Source organism: Macaca thibetana, chromosome 18 (genome assembly GCF_024542745.1).
Source record: "Macaca thibetana thibetana isolate TM-01 chromosome 18, ASM2454274v1, whole genome shotgun sequence".
Lineage (NCBI taxonomy): Eukaryota > Metazoa > Chordata > Mammalia > Primates > Cercopithecidae > Macaca > Macaca thibetana.
Genome location: NC_065595.1, coordinates 59,227,042 through 59,249,664, shown reverse-complemented (window position 1 = coordinate 59,249,664; position 22,623 = coordinate 59,227,042). Strand labels below are relative to the sequence as shown.

The 22,623-nt window shown below is 38.8% G+C and overlaps 2 protein-coding genes across 8 annotated transcripts in view; both read left to right on the top strand.

The window, feature by feature from the left end:
- The window catches only part of SNRPD1 (small nuclear ribonucleoprotein D1 polypeptide), a 340,677-nt gene that overhangs the window by 99,562 nt on the left and 218,492 nt on the right, over positions 1–22,623 (top strand). The gene's annotated exons all lie outside the window — the stretch shown is intronic.
- GREB1L (GREB1 like retinoic acid receptor coactivator) overlaps positions 1–22,623 on the top strand; it is a 296,873-nt gene that overhangs the window by 162,594 nt on the left and 111,656 nt on the right. For all 7 annotated transcript variants that reach the window (XM_050767628.1, XM_050767624.1, XM_050767625.1 and 4 more), the window contains exons 5-7: positions 6,853–7,029; positions 12,497–12,673; positions 15,970–16,092. In XM_050767628.1, coding sequence (XP_050623585.1) covers positions 6,853–7,029; positions 12,497–12,673; positions 15,970–16,092 — 477 coding nt within the window. The remainder of the gene's footprint in view (positions 1–6,852; positions 7,030–12,496; positions 12,674–15,969; positions 16,093–22,623) is intronic.

The following is a 22,623-nucleotide window of genomic DNA, read 5'->3' as shown; positions in this document are numbered from 1 at the left end:
TCTGGAGGTATTCCGGAAGATGGCATTATTATCATAGGAGATGACCCTCCAAGCATGTTATTGCCCTAAAGACTTTCCAGTGGGACAAGATACGGAGGTGGAAGACAGTGATCTTGATGATTCTGACCTGTGTAGACCTAGGCTAATGTCTGTGTTTGTGCCTCAGTTTTTAACAAAAAAGTTTTTTTGTTGTTGTTTTTTGTTTTGTTTTGTTTTTGAGACAGAGTCTCGCTCTGTCGCCAGACTGGAGTGCAGTGGCGCAATCTCAGCTCACTGCGATCTCCGCCTCCTGGGTTCAAGTGATTCTCCTGCCTCAGCCTCCTGAGTAGCTGGGACTACAGGCGCCCACCACCACGCCCAGCTAGTTTTTGTAATTTTAGTAGAGCTGGGGTTTCACCATGTTGGCCAGGATGGTCTCGATCTCTTGACCTTGTGGTCCACCCGCCTTGGCCTCCCAAAGTGCTGGGATTACAGGCGCGAGCCACTATGCCTGGCCAACAAAAAAGTTTAAAAAGTTAAAAAAAAAAAATTAATACAAAAAAGCCTTATAGAATAATGATACAAGAAAGAAAATGTTTTTATACAGCTATACAATGTGTTTGTGTTTTAAGTGTTACTATGAATAAAAAGATTTTTAGAAGTTAAAAAGGTTATAAAGTTAAAAAGTTACAGTAAGCTAAGGTTAATTTATTATTGAAGAAAAAAAATTTTAGTAAATTTTGTGTAGCCTAAGGGTACAGTGTTTATAAAGTGTACAGTAATGTCCTAGGCCTTCACATTCACTCATTACTCACTCACTGACTCACCCAGAGCAACTTCCAGTCCTGCAAGCTCTGTTTTAAGTGCCTTGCATAGGTGTGTTATATTTTTATCTTTTATATCATATTTTCGCTATGCCTTTTCTATGTTTACATATGTTTAGATACACAAATACTTAACCATTGTGTTACAACTGCCAGTAGTACTCAGTACAATAGGATGCTATCCAGGTTTGTAGCCTAGGGGCAATAGGCTATACCATCTAGCCTACACGTGTGGTAGGCTCTACCATCTGGGTGTGTGAAAGTACACGCTATGATGTTCACACAACAAAATCGCCTCTTAGAATGCATCCATGTGGTTAAGTGATGAATGACTGTATATGAGTCAGGGAGGTGTTAATGAGGTCGAAGGAGCAGTTAATTTGGAGTTAAGAGACCTGGGTTCTCTATCTACTGTTTCTGGTGGCTGAGTATTTGGCCTTGGGCCACTTTCTTAGTCTCTTGGGGCCCTTCTTTCATTTACATATCAAAGAGATTAGAACAGATCTGTGTTCCTCAATCTTTGACTCACAAATGTCTCCTATAATAGTGTGTAATCTTTTGAATGCAGATATTTAAAAACTAATTCTGTCATTACACATCATGTGATAAGGACTTGATTTTAAATAGTATTTATTTTAGATTGGTTTGTTTATTTATTTATTTATTTATTATTTATTTATTTATTTTGAGACAGTTTCACTCTTGTTGCCCAGGCTGGAGTGTAATGGTGCAAATCTCGGCTCACTGCCTCCTGGGTTCAAGCAGTTCTCCTGCCTCAGCCTCCCGAGTGGCTGGGACTACAGGTCCATGCCACCACGCCCAACTAATGTTTGTATTTTTAGTAGAGACAGGGTTTTGCCGTGTTGGCCAGGCTGGACTCAAACTCCTGACCTCAGGTGATCCACTCACCTCAGCTTCCCAAAGTGTTGGGATTACAGGCGTGAGCCACTGCACCCTGCCTACCTAGGTCAGTTTATTAATATACTGTTTGATATTCATGCTGTACAAGAAAGATTATCTACATTTGCTATTCAATAATTACTGATTAACTTACTTTAAATTCGTTGTGTAAGAAAAAGCATGTTTTGTTGACAAATTTAAAAATAAACTATAGGCCAGGCGCGGTGGCTCAAGCCTGTAATCCCAGCACTTTGGGAGGCTGAGACGGGCAGATCACAAGGTCAGGAGATCGAGACCATCCTGGCTAACACGGTGAAACCCCGTCTCTACTAAAAAATACAAAAAACTAGCCGGGCGAGGTGGCAGACCCCTGTAGTCCCAGCTACTCGGGAGACTGAGGCAGGAGAAGGGCATAAACGTGGGAGGCGGAGCTTGCAGTGAGCTGAGATCTGGCCACTGCACTCTGGCCCGGGCGACAGAGCGAGACTCTGTCTCAAAAAAAAAAACAAAAAAAATAAACTATTATATTTGTTTTGGAGGAGGATGAGAGGAGCTAAATGTATTTAAATGTTTTACAGCATTAAAAAAAAGTCAAAATCTACTTTTAATGCCTAAATTTTGGAAATTCCACATTTTACGGTTAAAGGGTGTAGTAGCTTATAATTTTTGCATTCTGTTCTATGTGGCGGAAAAGTTGTAGGCTGCTGTTTGTAGGTACCTGCTGAGAGAGTTGAAAGAGGCAGTGTTTTCTTCCTCATGTGTTAAAAGCCAAATTGGATTATAATCGCTAAATTTTTACCTTTTTAACATTTGTTTTTTGGTGTCCTGGAAAAACATATTGCTTCATTTTATACAATCTTTTAATTTGTTGAGTGAGCGTGGTGAATGAATTTAACTTTTGTATCTACCAAAGAGCTTTTAAAAGTACAGTTTCCCTGAAAATATGCTCCCCCAAAAAGCAAATTTAGGCACATTTATAAAATTTCTCTTTTTGTGTTATTAACACAAAGTTTCCTGAGCTTCCCATCTTTAACCAACAGCCTGTTCTGTGTATAAGTTAAGGAATATGTCAGTACATATGACTGAAAATGAAAACAATCTGAACTTGTATAGTCAAAACCACACAATGATATGGGGTTTGACTGAGTGAATTGTGAGCTCACTCAGCTGGTTTCCATTAACCCTACATGTGTTAGATGAAAGGCCCTTAGAACATTCTGTTTTAAAAGTAGGATACTTACACTAATTATTTATTCATTTTTAGAAATTGATAATGATGTCTATTTAAATTTCACTTACTATTCCCAAGTATCTTGGAACATTTTTTATGAATCCCTGGGAATTCACCACTTATATTGAGAAATGCTTTATTAGATGATCTTGAGGTTCCATATAACATAATTTGCAAATTGATACAGACTTGTGGTTCCATCTGGTATACTTTTTCTAATACAGAGTGAGTCAACATTGTAGAAAGATTGTATTACTACTTCTCAGTGACAGACATAGCTCCCCAAGCATCCTGCTTTCCATTAATAGGCCAATCATGAACTAGGTTTATGTCTGTAAACCTAGGTTTACTGTCTATATGCAAATTAGTAACTTATTTGATTAAAATAAATTAGCGTTCCTTTTGGTACTTTAATATGACTCCTAGATTTAGTATTTTAGAATTTGATGAAAAAGTCTGTGTTCACCCGTCATAGTTTTAGCACTGTATTGTAATTGTTCTTAGCTTCTCTTTTGCCAAGTTAAATAGTATGCTTTTTGTCTGTCTTCACTGTGGCAGACTTCCTCTGTCTTACATCCTGAGCATTACAGAACTCTTTGTGTAACCTTGGACAAGTTTCCTAACCTTTATGAGCCTCAGTTTCTCCATCTATGAAAAGGAGATAGTACCAGTCTTGAGTGTTGAGAGGACTGAATAAGATAATCTATATAGTATTTAGCACTGTGCCTGGCTATGGCAAGTGCTCCGTAAGTTTTAGCTGCCATCATCATCATCATCATCAATTCCCAACTTCCAAACCTGTGAGCCTGTTCCTTAATAGAGGTGGGTGGGCACAGCAATTTTATTTTCCTATGGGTTCCATGTATCAAATAGGCTTCAAAAAATGTTTGTAAACTAAGTAATATGACCCACATATTTAATGACTATTTTCCAGATCAATATAAATGATATTTTGAACAAATGCAGATTCATTTAAAATTGCTGAAGAATTCATAAGTTTTTGTATTTTTTCTTAATTCATGAATTTTTAGAGTTAAATTGACTTTTAGAGCTTAAATTCACTTTTGTTAATGTTATAAAGGGCTCTATAAGCTTGAAATGATTGAGCCCTGTAGTCTTGATAATTTTATTCTTTCTTCTGCTGTCTTTTCCCAATTCTATTAGGCTTGTTTTTGATGACCCAAACTATACGGTAAATTTAATATGTCCCACCACTTCATCTTTTTCTTTCAATTTTAATTTTAATTTTTTTTCTTTAAAAAAAAATTTAGACAGGGTCTTGCTCTGTTGCCCAGGCTGGAGTACAATGGCACAATCCTGGCTTCACTGCAACCTCTGCCTCCCTGGGTCAAGGGATGCTCCCATCTTAACTGCCCAGGTAGCTGGGATTACAAGTGCTCACCACCAGGCCCGACTAATTTTTGTATTTTTTTTTTGTAGAGATGAGGTTTTACCATGTTGCCCAGACTGGTTTTGAACTCCTGGACCCAAGTGATCTGCCCTCCTGGGCCTCCGAGAGTGCTGGGATTACAGGCGTGAGCCACTGCACCTGGCCTCATCCAATGTTTTGATGGTGTTTTCTTTTTTATTTCTCATGCCAGTAACTGATGGCATTCAATGATTTTTGACACTTGGTTAAAATCATAACATGAATTGATGCTAGGAGAATTTAGCATGGTTTTTCCCTATTTTGTATTGGGCAATAATAATGGTGCTTTCCTAGGGTTTGTGTATGGAAAGGTAGGTGTCCTCCTTGCTTCCAAAATTTTCTGAAATAGCATTTTCAGAAAATGGAAACAGGAAAATAGCATTTCCTGTTCTTGAGAGCAAGTTTCACGCTGTTGCCCAGACTGGAGTGCAGTGATGCGATCTCGGCTCACTGCAACCTCTGCCTCCCTGCAACCTCTGCCTCCCTGGTTCAAGTGATTCTCCTGCCTCGGCCTCCCAAGTAACTGGGATTACATGCATGTGCCACCATGCCCGGCTAATTTTTTTTTTGTTGTTGTTGTTGTTTGTTTATTTTTTGAGACAGAGTCTCACTCTGTCGCCCAGGCTGGAGTGCAGTGGCACGATCTGGGCTCACTGCAAGCTCTGTCTCTACAGGTGCCCGCCACCACAACTGGCTAATTTTTTGTATTTTTAGTAGAGATGGGGTTTTACCGTGTTAGCCAAGATGGCTTCGATCTCCTGACCTCATGATCCGCCCGCTTCTGCCTCACAAAGTGCTGGGATTACAGGTGTGAGCCACCACGCCTGGCCTTTTTTTTTTTTTTTTTTTTTTTTTTGTATTTTTAATAGAGACAGGGTTTCACCATGTTGACCAGGCTGGTCTTGAACCCCAACCTCAAGTGATCCGCCCACCTCAGCCTCCCAAAGTGCTGGGATTACAGGTGTGAGCCACTGCACCTGGCCTGAAATAGCATTTATTATACTTTCATTCAGCCTCTCTCGGTTGCAAATGACAGAAACCCAACTGAAAATGGCTTAGGTAAAATGAATAAATGACTGAAAGAGTTCCAAAGAAAAGGTTTCATGGCCAAACCTTGGGAAAGGCAGATACAGCAGGCTCAGGGATTCAGACACCTCCAGAACAATCTTTCAGCCTCCTGCCCATGGTGACGGAGTTCCCTCTCAGGTCAAGGAACAGGGCTGGCACTAAGCAGACTGAGCCATGCTCTCCTTGGCTCCACGTTCAGATTTTCTAGGGAACAGGCTTTGATGGGCCCTGTTTATGTCATACGTCTACCCTTGGACCAATCAACTATGGCCAGAAAGGTGGGCTATCAAAGTGGCCCAGCTGGATCAGGTCCTAGCTCCACATCAGTTTGAAGTGTCACAACTCCCTGAGGAAGTCACATGATTAGAGTACAGACAGAATCATTCCCCAGAAGATTTGTAGCAGAACTGTAGCTGTTCCCTGTAACACTGTCTGTGATTCTTGGTTCCTTATACATTCTTCCAGTTAACTGCAATGTGAGTTCTTGGAGGAAGACATATTTTGTTCAATTCTGTATCTCCTGGTCTCAGACAGCATTTGTTGTAAATGTTTGTTTTATAAATGATGAGCAGATGAATTCATAGAATACATTATGATATACAAAGTGGTTATGTAAGATTTTGTCGCAACTTGTCATGTCCTATCATGGTAAAAAGTGAAATGTTGTAACAGTTTTGGCCCGTTCATCTAGGAGCCACAAAGTTCTGAACTTCAGTCTCTTCTTCTGTGAAATAAAGAGTATCTATTCTGACTCTACCCCTATCTAGAGAAGTGAATTTGCATTGGAAGTAAAATAACCCTATTACATGCACATACAAACTGCATGGTTTTCAAAGTTTGTTGTGTATTTATCATTGCCTCACTCGTGGACCAGACTCACGCCTGTAATCCCAGCACTTTGGGAGGGCAAGGTGGGTGGATCACGAGGTCAGGAGTTCGAATCCAGCCTGGCCAACATGGTGAAACTCCATCTCTACTAAAAATACAAAAAAAAAAAAAGATTAGCTGGGTGTGGTGGTGCGTGCCTGTAATCTCAGCTACTTGGAAGGGTGAGGCAGGAGAATCGCTTGAACCTGGGAGGCGGAGGTTGCAGTGAACTGAGATCCCACCATTGCACTCCAGCCAGGGCAGCAGGGCGAGACTCTGTCTCAAAAAAAAAAAAAAAAAAAGAAAAAGAAAATATGAAGTCGTCACTTTGGAGTGAAGCAGAGGGAAATATTTCCTTTCAGTGTCTTTTTAGCTTTGTTCAGAAGGCCACACTTGATAGATTTGTCTTCTGGTTGGAGTAAAGGGATATAGGGACTTTAATTTAGTGTTTAATAGTGATTCCCACAAGTAAATCTACTCTCCAAATGAGTGATAAGAAGATATAATCTCACTAAACATTTCACTGTGTCCTTTTTTTTAAAACTGGTTTTTAGGTTTTTGTCAAGCAGGAAAGGATTTGCGTTTGGTATCACTGTGTATGGAACAAATTGACATCCCAGCAGGATTCCTCCTGGTGGGGGCCAAGTCTCCCAATCTGCCTGAACACATCTTAGTTTGTGCTGTGGACAAGCGATTTCTACCGGATGATCATGGAAAAAATGCACTTTTAGGTGAGTATTTCATGCTTATAAAATTCCTTCCAATATGAGGGAGTTAAAATACACATTTATTTAAAACAACTGCAGAAATTTAAAAAATATACCAGAGGATTATTTGGGGATTATATAGTTTAGTTCAATTATGATACATTTTTTCTTTTAGTAACTTTTTTCTTTTTTGAGATGGAGTCTTGCTCCATCGCCCAGGCTGGAGTGCAGTGATGCAGTCCAGGCTCACTACAACCTCTGCCTCCCAGGTTCAAGTGATTCTCCTGCCTCAGCCTCCCGAGTAGCTGGGACTATAGGCGCATGCCACCACACTCAGCTAATTTTTGTATTTTTGGTAGAGACGAGGCTTCACCATATTGGCCAGAGTGGTCTCAAATCCCTGACCTCGTGATCTGCCTGTCTTGGCCTCCCAAAGTGCTGGGATTACAGGCAGTAACTTCTTAAACATTTATTTTCCTTCCTTTCTTCCTTCCTTTCTTCCTTCCTTCCTTCCTTTCTTCCTTTTCTTCTTTCTTTTTTTCTGTCTTTCTTTTTTTTTTTTTTTTTCAGAGTTTCGCTCTTGTCACCCTGGCTAGAGTACAGTGGCACAATCTCAGCTCACTGCAATCTCTGCTTCCTGGGTTGAAGCGATCCTCCTGCCTCAGCCTCCTGAGTAGCTGGGATTACAGGTGCCCACCATCATGCCCAGCTACTTTTCGTATTTTTAGTAGAGCCAGGGTTTCACCATGTTGGCCAGGCTGGTCTCAAACTCCTGACCTCAGATGATCTGCCTGCCTTGGCCTCCCAAAGTGCTGGGATTACAAGCATGAGCCACCACGCCCAGCCTTTTCATTTTTATTAATTCTCAAAACACTTAGCTTAATTAAATGAATTAAATTTTGACCAGACATTTTTTAAAAGCATGCAATTTATCAAAAATTAATATTTTATAAAGAAAAGAGAATTCACTCTCTATAGTCATTGATATCAAGTCAGCTCTGATACTGGACCTGATATCAAGTCAACTCTCAATTACTCATCTGTGGATTATTCACTTTGTAAGTTATTTGTTATTTTTCCATACCACACATTATTTCTATCTATACTTGTGTGATGTGAATCTCACTTTATATTTAACATTAGTTCACCCAAAATAACTAGGACTATATATCTTTATATTTCTATCTATGTGATATAAAATGTAAATGACTTTATCTCAGAATTATTTTACTTTGTGATATTAGTGTCTGGGCTTTCTCACAACATAGCCTCCCTATATCATAAATAACAGACTTGATTTATGTTATTTTAAATAATTAAAAAGATAGCACATGAGATTTGTTGCTTTTTTACTGCTGCATTTCTCTACTGTTGTTTTTGTTTCTCAGAATTTGTCTTACTATAGATGAAAATCATGTTTTAGGCACAAATATCAGTGAAAAGGAAAAAGAATAGAGCAGTGAATTCAAATATTGTATTGATCATGTGTATTTATTTTTGTAGTTTGATACATTCTTCCTAGTTATATAGTGTCATCAGAAAGTCTAGCAATACACTGATCAATAAGTGAGCCTGCACACGCTTTATAGAAGTTCCTTAAATTATAGTTTAAGACTTCTCATGGTTCATAGGAAAAGAAATGGTAGTTTTCATTTTTCATAAGGCTCTCATAAAAAAAGAACATTTTCGGCCGGGCACAGTGGCTCACGCCTGTAATCCCAGCATTCTGGGAGGCCGAGGCGGGTGGATCACAAGGTCAGGAGATAGAGACCATCCTGGCTAACACAGTGAAACCCTGTCTCTACTAAAAATACAAAAAAAAAAAAAAAAAAAAAAAAAAAGCCAGGCATGGTGGTGGGTGCCTGTAATCCCAGCTACTAGGGAGGCTGAGGCAGAATGGCGTGAACCCGGGAGGCGGAGCTTGCAATGAGCCGAGATCACGCCACTGCACTCCAGCCTAGGCGAGACTCCATCTCAAAATAAAAAAAAAAAAGAACATTTTCACTTTTTTTTGTTTAGTGAAATTGAGCAGATTGTTTAATATAGAAGTCTAATGATAAATCTAATATGCTGGACTAAATTAGCAAAGACGATCCAACTACTCATTTTTTTATTAAGCAGTATTTATTCAAAATGTACTGTATGACAGAAATCACACGAGGCTCTCACGTAGGGACACAACAGTTATAAGACTCAGTCCTATTCCGTACAGAGCTTACTACCTAGTAGGCTGTAGTAGAACAACTTCAGAAAACTTTTTAGCATTTGAAAAGCATTATCGTCTCATCTGATGAAACAGTTCAGGTGTGGCTCTGACTGTAGACAATGAAAATCTCTCATAATGCATTTTTTGTTCAATGATTCTTTGTGACTAGAGAATCCTCTTAGATTATGTCATAGAAAAGACACAGAAAACACCATCAGAATAATAGACTTCATAATCCTTAGAAATTAGGAGTGAGACCAAAGACCATATGCTTTGGAATCAGAACTGTGTTCAAATTCCAGATTTGCCACTTAGTACTTTAAGAACTTCAGCAAGTATTTTAAGAACTTAAAGTTTTAGATTGCTCGTGCATATAATGGGGTCGTTAACACCTACCTTGCAGGGTCATAAAGATCAAATGAGATGATGTCCTTAAAGCACCCACCAAGCACAGTGCTTGGGAGATAGTATTTACTCTTCAAATGGCAATTATTTTACTATTGTGTTTATTAAATACTCTTACAGACTTGGAACTTTGCTTACTTTCTCTAGCCTTATAAGTGGACATAATTTTTTACTGACCACTTCTCCATGTAAAAGTGCAGTGCAACAGCAAAATGGCAGAAGGTTTTTCTTAAATAAGCACATTGTTGGGATTTTTACGTGTTTGATACTCTATTGTCCAAAAACTAATATTCATCCAACATTTCTTACTTAAAGTGGATGATTTTCATATGCATTAAAATATAGTGGAAAAATGTTTAAGCTTCCACTATTCTAGAACCCCTGCGGATTCAAATATCAATTTGCCTAAATTTTTATATAAACTATGCAGATTCCAAAGACTATGGGGGAATGATTTAAAAATGTATTGATCCAGTTGGTAGTGCATGTGTCCCAAATCTGCCATGCAATTGGAAGACTTGATTGCCAGAAAAACTAAAAGGTAATTTGGCTGAGAGTGGTGTTATTTTTTGTTTTCAATGACAACAAGAACTTCAGGCAGATAAAATCTCCCTTGAAGGAAGGCTAATGCTGAAGCCATACAGAGTTTTTTAAATGGACTGTAGGATTCTAATTCTTTTATGTTGTTAACTTATCATTAATGTGAAGATTCTCTCCTTTGCAGATTATTCTGACCCATGGCTTTTCTTCCTCTTCACACTCTTGCTTTTCACCTCAGAATAGACAGAGGAAAAGATCAAACTTAACCTCGGTAGTTTGTGAATTCTAATTCTCACACTAATGTTTTCTAAACCACTTGGACCTATCAGTTGAGCCTCATGTTTTGGCACTGTTCTTGATTATTTTGGCTGAAAGGTTCTTGTAGCTTTTTTTCTGTGTTTTGGGTGTGGTATATCTACTTCACAGGTCAGGCAGTTTTCCAGGAAGGTGTGACGGTCAAACCAGAATGTAGTTTCCACAAAGGCAGAGACTTTGTCTGCTTTGTTTCGTGCTAAAAAACCTGGGGCCTGCAACAGTGTCTAGCACATAATACAGTATTTGTTGGATGGATGGATGGATGGATGGATGGATGGATGGATGGATGGATGGATGGGTGGGTGGATGGGTGGGTGGGTGGGTGGATGGGTGGGTGGGTGGGTGGATGGATGGATAGATGGATGGATGGATGGATGGGTGGGTGGATGGATGGATAGATGGATGGATGACTTTGGTGACCTAGGCAGCCACTGGCAACCTTTTTTGCAGGGGGAGGGGCTACTTTTTTAAGGTATTGGACAAATAGATGCTCTCAAATACAATCCATCTCTGAATATATTTTAAGTCATTTATAAAATTATATTGTTTACATGTCTAAAAAGTGGCAGTAATAAGTTATTAATTCTGTGTAATCGACCAGAGGTTATCAATCTCTCTTCTTCACCACTGTTTCCCTAGTGTTTAGCAAAATGCCTAGCATATGGGTAGATGCTCAATATATAGTTGTTGACTGAATAATAATAAATTGGACTTCCCATTTATAAATGCTTTGAATTGATGGTTAGCATTCTGAGATTAGGATATTGTGAGATATTCTATCATTAATCCTTGTGGCTTTTCTCTTCTCAATTTATATATCTTTGTTAATTATTAATATTTATCAGGTTAGCTCAGAGGTCTGAAAAGAGTGTATCACTTCATCAGTGAATTTGTTTTCAGTTATTTATGTATAGAAATATTGCCTTTATACAATATGGAATGCCCTTATTACAACATTTTTGTGCTTTTCATCTATGTCACAGTAAATGTGTTATGTCCTCATCAGACACAACAAGAAGAACCCACTCTTACTGTCTGTTTTTAGTCTGTGTATTAAGGGGGACTGAAAAGTTAATTTTCAATAAAAAAAGGCATGGCAAAAAAAAAAAAAAAAAAAGGCATGGCTTTTCATCTTCCCAGTTTTCTGTGTTTCTTCTTTTTTCCGTGTCCCCTGTTCTAACCAGGTCACCAACATTTTTGTTTTGTTTAATTTGTCTGAGTGGAATTATTTGGATATTAGATCTAAAGGAATAATAAGCTAGTATGAATAAAGAAGTGTTAGAAAAGGAGAAATGGGAATCTCATGGTACTCCTGTCGGAAAGTATAGCTAGATCTCACAGAAACTAGAAGCTGATAGAGCCCTGAATTTGCACATCTGGCCCGTGCTCTGCTCTCCTCTTGGCAGATCAGCTTCTTCTTCATGGTTCTTGGTTCCCATACCCTAGCTTACATGTGGCTGATGTAACCCTAATTGGGATTCCAATTCTGTAAAACCTTACAAATCCAGGGTCCAGCACCACCTGCCTGACTTTTTGTATTTATTTCGAAATTCCAGGAGAGAGATTCTGACTGTCCCAGACTGGGTCAGATGGTGGGCCACAAACTCACCAGCTGTGACCATGGAGGCAAGTCTGAGTGGTAGAGAGGGCAGAGAACCAGGTTATCTAAGGAAGGAGTATGTGGGGAAGAAATAATAGACATTCTAGAACCAAGCTTTTTATTATATTATGTGCTCTATTTCCTTAACCATTATCTACTGTATTTATCAACCCTATTTCCTTAACCTTTTAGAGGCTAACCTTTCCTTTCCTTTTAGAGCAGCATTTAAATTATTTCCAGTCTTTCACTGTTACAAAATAACTCTGCTAAAGAAATATGTACCTGTTTTTTTTCCCTCTGAATTATTTCCTTGAGATTGAGACATTTTTGGGTCAAAGAATGTGAACGTTTCTATGCTGTTTAATACATAAAAGTATTGTATCAACTTACAAGGCCATTAGTAACATTGGTTTTCCTCACTTCAGGGTTTTCTGGAAATTGTATCGGCTGTGGAGAAAGAGGATTTCGATATTTCACGGAATTTTCCAACCACATTAACTTGAAGCTCACCACTCAGCCAAAGAAGCAGAAGCACTTAAAGTACTACCTAGTCAGAAGCTCCCAGGGTGTACTGTCTAAGGGACCTCTTATCTGCTGGAAAGGTAGTCAATTTCCAGGAAGAAAAGGGGAGGGAATGGAGATTTTAGAGTGGTGACAAGTGACCCATACAAGATTCGGAGTTCAGGAGGGATACAGATAAACATCTCAAGTTCAGAAGGATATCCAAAAATTTAAAGCCTTCTGGTGTGTTATTTGACTTGCCCCTTACATTTTTAACAGAGACAATTCAAGTGTAGGAAAGTGCATGTCTCTGTATTTGTCTCTTGGGAAGGGGGTACAGCTCTCAAGGGGAAAAATGGACTTTTTCTAGCTCTTCCGTCATTTAGAGAGGACCTCAGAGTGACAGCTCCTTGGTTAGATGCCCTTTTGACTCTATTTAATTTCTTTGGAGATTTTCGAACATCCGTATTTTTTTTCTATTTTAACTAGAGCTAAACATACTTAGAGTAAACATTTATGTTCTCTTCATAATACCTGGGAAAACAAACTATTAAGTTGGCAAAGTGTTATTTCTTATAAATTAGGAAGAACTTAACTTATTTATAGAAATGAATCCAGTTGAAACTTCACATCTTCATGTGCTTGATAGGAATTGACAGAAGTTCTCTTCACTGTGCTAAAGAAAAGAAGTATTTAATTGTTATTCTATTGATCAGTTTCTTAGATGCTGAGATTTTTTTCTCCATATAATAACTATCTTTTTTTTTTTTTTGAGATGGAGTCTCGCTCTGTCGCCCAGGCTGGAGTGCAGAGGCACAATCTCGCTCACTGCAAGCTCCACCTCCCAGGTTCATGCCATTCTCCTGCATCAGCCTGCCGAGTAGCTGGGACTACAGGCGCCCGCCACCACGCCCAGCTAATTTTTTGTATTTTTAGTAGAGACGGGGTTTCACCATGTTAGCCAGGATGGTCTCAATCTCCTGACCTTGTGATCCGCCCACCTCGGCCTCCCAAAGTGCTGGGATTACAGGCGTGAGCCACCGCACCCAGCCTATAATAACTGTGTGTATGTGTGTGTGTGTGTGTGTGTGTGTGTGTGTATATATATATATATATATATATTTTTTTTTTTTTTTTTTTTTTGAGACAGCATCTCCTTCTGTTGCCCAGGCTGTAGTGCAGCAGTGAGATCTTGGCTCATTGCAACCTTTACCTCCCAGGTTCAAGCGATTCTCCTGCTTCAGCCTCCTGAGTAGCTGGAATTGCAGGCGTGTGACACCACACCCGGCTAATTTTTGTATTTTTAGTAGAGAAGGGGTTTCATCATATTGGTCAGGCTGGTCTCAAACTCCTGACCTCGTGATCTGCCCGCCTTGGCATCCCCAAGTGCTGAGCCACCGTGCCCGGCCTATAATAACTATTTTTAATGTTTCTATTTGTTGTCTATACAATATTTTTTCCTGACTATGAAAAACAGCATAATATTCCAAATTACAACTGCAGGTTTGTTTCTGAGTCCTTCACCTTAATTTCTCTTAGTTACCTTTGAAGTAGCATTATATAGTTCTTTAGGAAATGGGTACATATTCCAAGATAGGTATCATCAGAACTTAAAGCTTGTGACCACTGAATCATAAGCTGGTGAATAAGTCTTTGTCCTATTAAATGATTTTTCTCAGAAAGATCATTTTGAATGTCATGAATCCTAATAAAAGGGTAAAAGTAGGATAGGTATCACCTCCCTCCCTTTTAATTTCCTTCTTTAGCCTTGTTTTGGTTGCATAAAATATTTTTAACTTCTTAGTTAGTACTCAGTGGCAATTCATCTTTCCTTCCTTCCTTCCTTTTCCTTCTTTTCTTTTTTTCTTCCTTCCTTCCTTCATTCCTTCCCCTTTCCCTTTTTCTTCCTTTCTTCCTTTCCTTTCCTTTCCTTCCTTTCCCTTTCCTTTTTCCTTTTCCTTTCCTTTGCTTTCTTTCCCTTCCCCCTTTCCCCCTTTCCCCCTTTCTCTGCCTCTCCTCTTCCCTCCCTCCCCTCTCCTCCCCTCCCCTCTCCTCTCTTTCCTTTCTTTCCTTCTTACACGATCTCACTCTGTTGCCCAGGCTGGACTGCGGTGGCTCACTGCAACCTCTCCCACCCCAGGCTCAAGTGATCTTCCTGCCTCAGCCTCCCAAGGAGCTGGGACTACAGACACACACCACCGTACCTGGCTAATTTTTGTATTTTTTGTAGGGACAGGGTTTCGCCATGTTGCCCAGACTGGTCTCGAACTCTTGAGTTCAAGTGATCCACCCACTTTGGCCTCTCAAAGTGGTAAAGTTACATGCATGAGCCACCATGCCTGGCCTCATTTTTCTAATAAAGAATAACATTTGTGAGAGAAGCCTCACGTTTATAATAGTTGCTATTTTGGAGCTGAAATTATATTTATTTGTATAATTTATATATACATACATATAATATCAATATACATATGTGCATATATTACATATTGGAGATATGCTCTTAGGCCAGAATACAGTACTCCTCATAGAAGGTAATAGCATAGAAGGTTATAGAAAACTGCTTCCAGTCATTGTATGTATCTGATAAACTTGGAGACACTCTAAAGGACCCTCTGTAATTAACTTTGTCGTATAAAATTATTTATATTCTTTTTTCACATGCTACTTTTTGAGACTAATAGGGTAAAATTTGGTTGGAAGTTAACAGTCCCACAGGCTGTGATAGTATTTACTATCTACCTGAATCAGTACAAAGCACTAATAAAATATCATCCCAGACGCCCATTAATACTGGCTTACTTAAAATGAAGCTTGGCATAGCATGATCAGTAACCACTTTGAATATTGGCTGTCTCCTTTAATAAGAACTGAGAATAATAATAATTTGAGCATTTAAAATTTTTCTCTACTGCCTATACATTTTTCTTTGCTTCTGTTTTTGGACCTAAATTAAGGTTGAGAAGAGAAGGTTATAGGCAGCCTAGACAGACCATAGGTTACTGTTCTACACTTAAACCAATCCCAGGTAGGGTGTTAACTGGTATTGAAAGGCCTATTAGGTTTTCATAAATTATTAATGTTTTAGCCTCTGTCTTACCCATAAAACTAGCATGACTATATTGGTTATGAGTATATTTCCTCTGGGAACTAGTATTTAGGGAACAAAGGTCCAATTTCTTTGCAACCATTTCTTTGTCTTCCAAACAAAAGTGTTGTATTCACTAGTTTAAACATTCTGTTGGAGTCAGGATGGGGAAGGGGATCTCTAATTAGAGAAGTGGCTGCCACTTAAGGAGCAGCAATTTAATTTAGAGATTTTATGGATTGTGTCCCCATCACCTGTTTTAACAGAACATTGGTCACTTCATACAGTGTAATTTTTACTCTTTTCCAGAATGTAGAAGCCGACAATCCTCTGCTTCTTGCCACTCTATTAAACCAAGCTCTTCAGTGTCATCAACTGTGACCCCAGAAAATGGGACAACTAATGGATACAAATCAGGATTCACTCAGACAGGTATGGGGTATTTTTCTTTTGGCATTTCAAGCATCACATGTATATTTAATGAGGCTTTTTAAAGTATATATTTACTGCTGGCTGGTTTGAATAGAGAGATTTCAAAATAAAGGTATTACTTGAGTTACTATTAGAATTAGAACTCAGCCTTGAGATGGGTTAATCCGTGAATGACCAGAACCCAAGTCCTCACAGTCCTGACAGTGGTAGGAAATTTAGCTGAAGCCTAGGACATTATTCTAGGGGGAGACTGACAGTAGGCAATAAGTGGAAATCCAGACACTAGGGAAGTCTGCATCATAGCCATCCAGTGGCAAGTACTGGAGACACAGTCATGAAGACTGGAGTTCCAGAGTAGGGCTCTAGCTAAGCCCACAGAACATCATAGGGAGTAGTGCACCAACTGGGATACAAAACAAGGTCCCAAGCTAGGATTGTGGATCACAACGGATGAACCCAGGATCTAGTTTCTAGTGGTACAAAAGAGGCACTGGTTATGAGTAACTAGATAAAATCTTAGTGCCTGAAACTAGGTCACAATATCAGGACAGGATCAGCAGAATGACTGATCGTACTGAGCAGATAAGCTACTAGTCTGAGGCTTCTAAAAATTCCTCCAGCATAGAGCACCGGCCCAGGCCCTGAGGCCAAGATAAAATTCCAGGTGGAACTTCATGGTTCCAGGTGGCCAAAGGGCTGGAGGGCTTTACCTGAAGAGATCACTGCAGATAGTATTTGAGAAAATTACTCAGAACCAGCCTTGGTTATATCTTAGGCAAGAAGGAAAGTATTTTAAAAGACTTTGTGAATTTTTTTTCAGTTCACTTGTTTTTCGTGGAGTACATTTTACTCGTCTGATACACAAACTTCATAGCATATGTACTTTGCCAGTGTTAACCACAAATTGAGAAGAAGGTGGTCTCCATTTGCTACATAGCATACCTCTTTCAAATTAATGTGAAATTGTGATGAGCTGGTCAATTGTTTCTACTTATTTTCAAGATAGAAGTGATTATTGGAATATATTAGCAGCAGCAGCAATGATAATAAGGCTAACTTTCTTTGGGACATTTCTTGCTATGTGCCTGTACTAAGCTAAGCCCACCTCTTCCTGGATTGTAAAAAGTTTGGCTTTTAAATTGCGCGGGAGATTTAGATAGAGGCTCTGATCTGAGAGAATAGACCACTTCTGTTTAGAATAAATGAGAGAACATAGTGTCACTACGTATTCAAGAAAGAAACAAGTTAGCATTTGGCTCTGGCCATTGAAAGAATAGCCTTCATTACATTAATGACACACCTGCATGTCTCTCTTAGAATACCATTTTTGTAATTTGATTGATCCCATAGTATATTATGCTGTGAAATATAATTTTTAAAACCACAGTATTAAAAGCTAAGATTTACTTCATTACAACAAAAACGTATCAAGTGTTTATTTTGTTTTAAGAACCTTATCAGATGCTATAAGGCAGGGTTTCAGTACTCAACTGATGTCTGCAATGACTTAAAAAACATTCATGGCTGGGCATGGTGGTTCACGCCTGTAATCCCAGCACTTTGAGAGGCCAGGGTGGGTGGATCACTTGAGGTCAGGAATTCGAGACCAGTCTGGCCAACATGGCGAAACCCCGTCTCTATCAAATATACAAAAATTAGCCAGGCATGGTGGCATGCGCCTGTAATTCTAGCTACTTGGGAGGCTGAGGCACGAGAATTGCTTGTACACAACCACGAGGTGGAAGTTGCAGTGAGCTGAGATTGTGCCACTGCATTCCAGCCTGGATGAGACTCTGTCTCAAAAGAGACAGAGTGAGACTCTGTCTCAAAAGAAAAAAAATTAATATAAGGGATTAAAGAACAATAAAACAGGGCCAGGCACAGTGGCTCATGCCTATAATCCTAGCACTTTGGTAGGTAAGCCTAGGCGTGTGGATCCCTTCAGCTCAGGAGTTCGATATCAGCCTGGGCAACATAGTGAAACCACGTCTCTACTAAAAATACAAAAATTAGCCGGGTGCTCTTGCAGTGAATTGAGATACTGCCACAGCACTCTGGCCTGGGCAACAGAGCCAGACCCTGTCTGAAAAAAAACAAAAGAAAAAGAACAATAAAACATGTAACCTTTCCTAAGAGGGAGAGATAGGTATGTAAATAAGCAGTTGTACCTGAAAATAATAACAAGGTATTAAAATGTTAATAAGAAGTAATACAATTTTAATTATACCAGAAAATATACTTTGTAAACAAATTTTGCTTTGAAAGAGGAAATCAAGATTCAGGCTTTAGCAAACGCTCCCCCAGTTGCCATCATGAAACACAGGCCAAGAGCAAGGGGAAGGCACTGACTGACTCACAGTGGCCAAGTTTTAATGCTCACATTCTTTTGTGTCCCTGTGAGGATGTAAGTGGTAATTTGATCATGAAAATTAGTTATTAACAATTTCAGATGCAACTTAGAAAATTTAATAAAAGAAAGTGCCTTTATAAGTGATGCTTTGTATCTAAAATTTTGTATTAATGAATGTTTATAGACTCTTCAATAGTTTCTTTCTTCTGACACTTGAACATAATCGACTGTAGAAATTTCATGTTGGCATTATGATACTATCACAAATATTAGCATGTGCAGCACCTCCTTAACTGATTGATTGAGGTTCACCTTTCTATAGGAGATTGTTTTCTCCCTAATCTTAATTTGCAGTCAGTGACTATCTGTAAACAACAGTTTTTAGCCTCAAGTATGGGTACACACATTGTATAGTATTTGAAGAAGAGTTTAATGCACTATTTGCATGCCTTTGTCTTGAGTTCTACCTGCTAAGCTATATATATTCTATTCTGGCTGGGTTATGACTTATTGCTTGCATATTTTCTCTTAACATTTTCTTCCTTTTTTTTGATATGGAGTCTCACTGTGATGCCCAGGCTGGAGTGCAATGGCACTATCTCGGCTCATTGCAATCTCCACCTCCCGGGTTCAAGCGATTCTCCTGCCTTAGCCTCCTGAGTAGCTGGGATTACAGTTGCGTGCTACCACGCCCGGCTAATTTTTGTATTTTTAGTAGAGACGGGGTTTCACCATATTGGCTAGGCTGTTCTCAACTCCTGACCTCGTGATCTGCCCGCCTTGGCCTCCCAAAGTGCTGGGATTACAGGCATGAACCACCACACCTGGCCTTCTCTTAACATTTTCATGTAATTGCTAATTCAAATTTTGGCCACCAAACTCAGTGAAATATTTTATCATTTTTACTGAAGGGGGCTATATTTTTATCTACCTGCATTATAAAAGTGACATACACATATATGACGTTTAATTGGGATAAAAGTTCAGGAATAGATGAAAAATGCATTTGTCTAACTCAGGATCTTGAAAATTTCCAAGTTTTTTTATAAAGGCTTTATTGTTTTAATTCTTGCAGTTAAGTCTGTGAGTCATTTTGAGTTAATTGTTGTGTAGTGTGAAATGAGAGTTTAAATTCATCTTTTCATGTGTGGATATCCAGTTGTACCAGCACCATTTGTTGAGCAGACCGTTTTCTCCTCAGTGAATTGCATTTGTCAGATGACTCTAAATATAAGGATTTGTTTCTGGAAAAATTGATAAAATGGGCCTCATCAAAATTGAAATCTTTTACACTTCAAAAGTCAATTGACTCTAAATATAAGGATTTGTTTTTGGAAAAATTGATAAAATGGACCTCATCAAAATTCAAAACTTTTACACTTCAAAATTTTAAGGATAAAGAAAATATGGTGTATATACACAATGGAATTCTATTTAGTTGTAAAAAAAGAATGAAATCCTGTCATTTGAAGGAACATGGATGGGACCGGAGGTCATTATGATAAATAAGCCAGTCACAGAAAAACACATAACACGTGTTCTCACACGTGGGAGCTAAAAACAGTTGATTTCATGAAGACAGAGAGTAGAATGATGGTTACCAGAGGCTGCACAGGGTGAGGAGATGGGGATGAAGAGAGGTTGGCTAATGTGTACAAACATAAAGTTAGATAGAAAAAATAAGTTCTAGTGTTTGATAGCAGAGCAGCATGACTATAGTAGTAACCAATAATATATATTTTTAAATAGCATGAAGAGAAGATTTGAATGTTCCCAGTACACACACAAAAAGATAAATGTTTGAGGTGATGGATATCCTACTTACCCTGATTTGATCATTACATATTGTATGCATGTATCAAAATATTATCTGTACCCCATTAATATGTCCAGTTATTATCTGTCAATAAAAAGACATCATTAAGAAATGAAAAGACAAACAACAGAGTGGTAAAAATATTAGCAAAACACAAATCTAATAAAGTATTAACACCCAGAATTTACAAACGCTCTTACACAGCTTAGTAATAAGATGACAACGCAACTGAAATATGGGCAAAGGATTTGGAATAGACATTTCTTCAAATAATATATACAAATGGCTAATAAGCACATGAAAAGATACTCAATATCATTAGTCAGGGAAATGCAAATCAAAACCATAATGAGGGCCAGGTGCAGTGACTCACGCCTGTAATCCCAGCACTTTGGGAGGCCGAGGCAGGCAGATCACCTGAGGTCAGGAGTTTGAGACCAGCCTGGCCAACATGGTGAAACCCCATCTCTAGTAAAAATACAAAATTAGCCAATTGTGGTGGCGTGTGCCTATAATTCCAGCTACTCAGGAGGCTGAGGCAGGAGAATCACTTGAACCCGGGAGGTGGAGGTTGCAGTGAGCCGAGATTGCACCATTGCACTCCAGCCTGGGCAAAAAGAGAGAAACTCCATCTCAAAAAAAAAAAAAAAAAGTAATGAGATACTACTTCACATCCTCTACAATGGCTATCAGAAAAAAGACAGTAACAAGCGTCTGTGCGTGTGGAGAAGTGGGAACGATTATACACCACTGATAGGAATGCATTGGTAAAATGTGGCAGCCATTTTGGAATACAGTTTGGCAGTTTCTCAAAAAGTTGAACATAAAACTACCATGCAACCCAGCAATTCCACTCCCAGATATCTATCTACCCAAGAGAAATTAAAGTATATGTTCTCATAAAAACTTGCATGCAAATGTTCATAACATCATTATTCGTTATAATAAAAAACTAGCACCAACTAAATGTTGATTAACTTGTGAATGGCTAGACAAAAAGGTAATGTATCCATATAATGGAATACCATCCAGCAATAACGAGAAACAAACTGTCGAGACAAGCTGCATCATGGATGAATCTCAAAAATACGATATTAAGTGAAAGGAACCAGCTGAAAGAGACCACTTATTGTATGGTTCTATGTATGGGAAATGTGCAGACAAGGCAAATTTATAGAGGAAGGAAAGAAGATTAGTGCTTGCCTGGAGCAGGGAGTGGGAATGGAGATGAACAGAAAATAGGGTATGAGCATTCTTATTAAGGGGATGAAAATGTTCTAATGCTGATTTATGGTGATGGTTACACAACTTGGTAAGGTTACTAAAAATCATTGAATTGTATACTTGAAATGGGCAAATTTTATACATAAAGTATACCTCAATTAAGCTATAAAAATAGATTAAAAAGCTGCTCTGAGAAAATTCATAATCCTTCGGGGTGGCACTGTTTCTCTTTCAGTTTAATACAATCTAATTTATTGAATATCTACACTGGGGTGAGCACTTTTTCAGAGCAGATGGTAAACAGCGCAGGGCTGGGAGTCAGAGTCCTGCTATTAAGATACTGTACCTGACATATATTGGCTGACAATTGGGATAAGCCAATCAATTTTTCTGTGCTTCCGTTGCCTTTTCTTATTTGCAAAAACTGAAATTAACAACACCTGTTTTGCAACTTTGTGAGGAATGACTTAGCCTTGCTACCACACTTCTGCTCGTGTGACATTGTTCCCTGTTACAATGAGTTGCGAACCTTCTATATTCTCTTATACGCTAGAAGCTTTATGTTCTTTTTGTTTATCTCTGTATCACCTGGTACCAGACAAATGCCTGGAAATAAATGTTATTTGAATTCTGTTTTTATTTAAATTAGATATTAGCATTTGGGGATTATTAATTTAGTCTTTCTTTATTAAGAGTACTGGTATGTACTGTTTTCTAAATGAAGATAATATGCTCATCCACCATTAAAAGAACACATGTTTTATCCCCTAGCTTGTAGGGAAGCATAGGGGTGAGCCTCCTAAGCTCTGCCCCTGTCACTCATAGTATGGCTTTTAGGAAGATTCTATGAAGCAGGGCCACTTTATGATTTTCTTGGGCCCTAGGTATCTTTGCCTATGTGGGCTCTTCCTCTGTAGAAAAACGTGTAAAATTATGTTTTATAACTGTCGATATAAGGTGAATATATTAACATTACATATAAAGTCCGGCTCGGCGGCTCCTGCCTGTAATGCCAGCACTTGGGGAGGCCGAGGTGGGCAGGTCGCTTGAGCCCCAAAGTTCAAGACCAGCCTGGGCACCGTGGCAAAATCCTGTCTCTACAAAAAATATAAAAATTAGCCAGGTGTGGTGGCAAGCATCT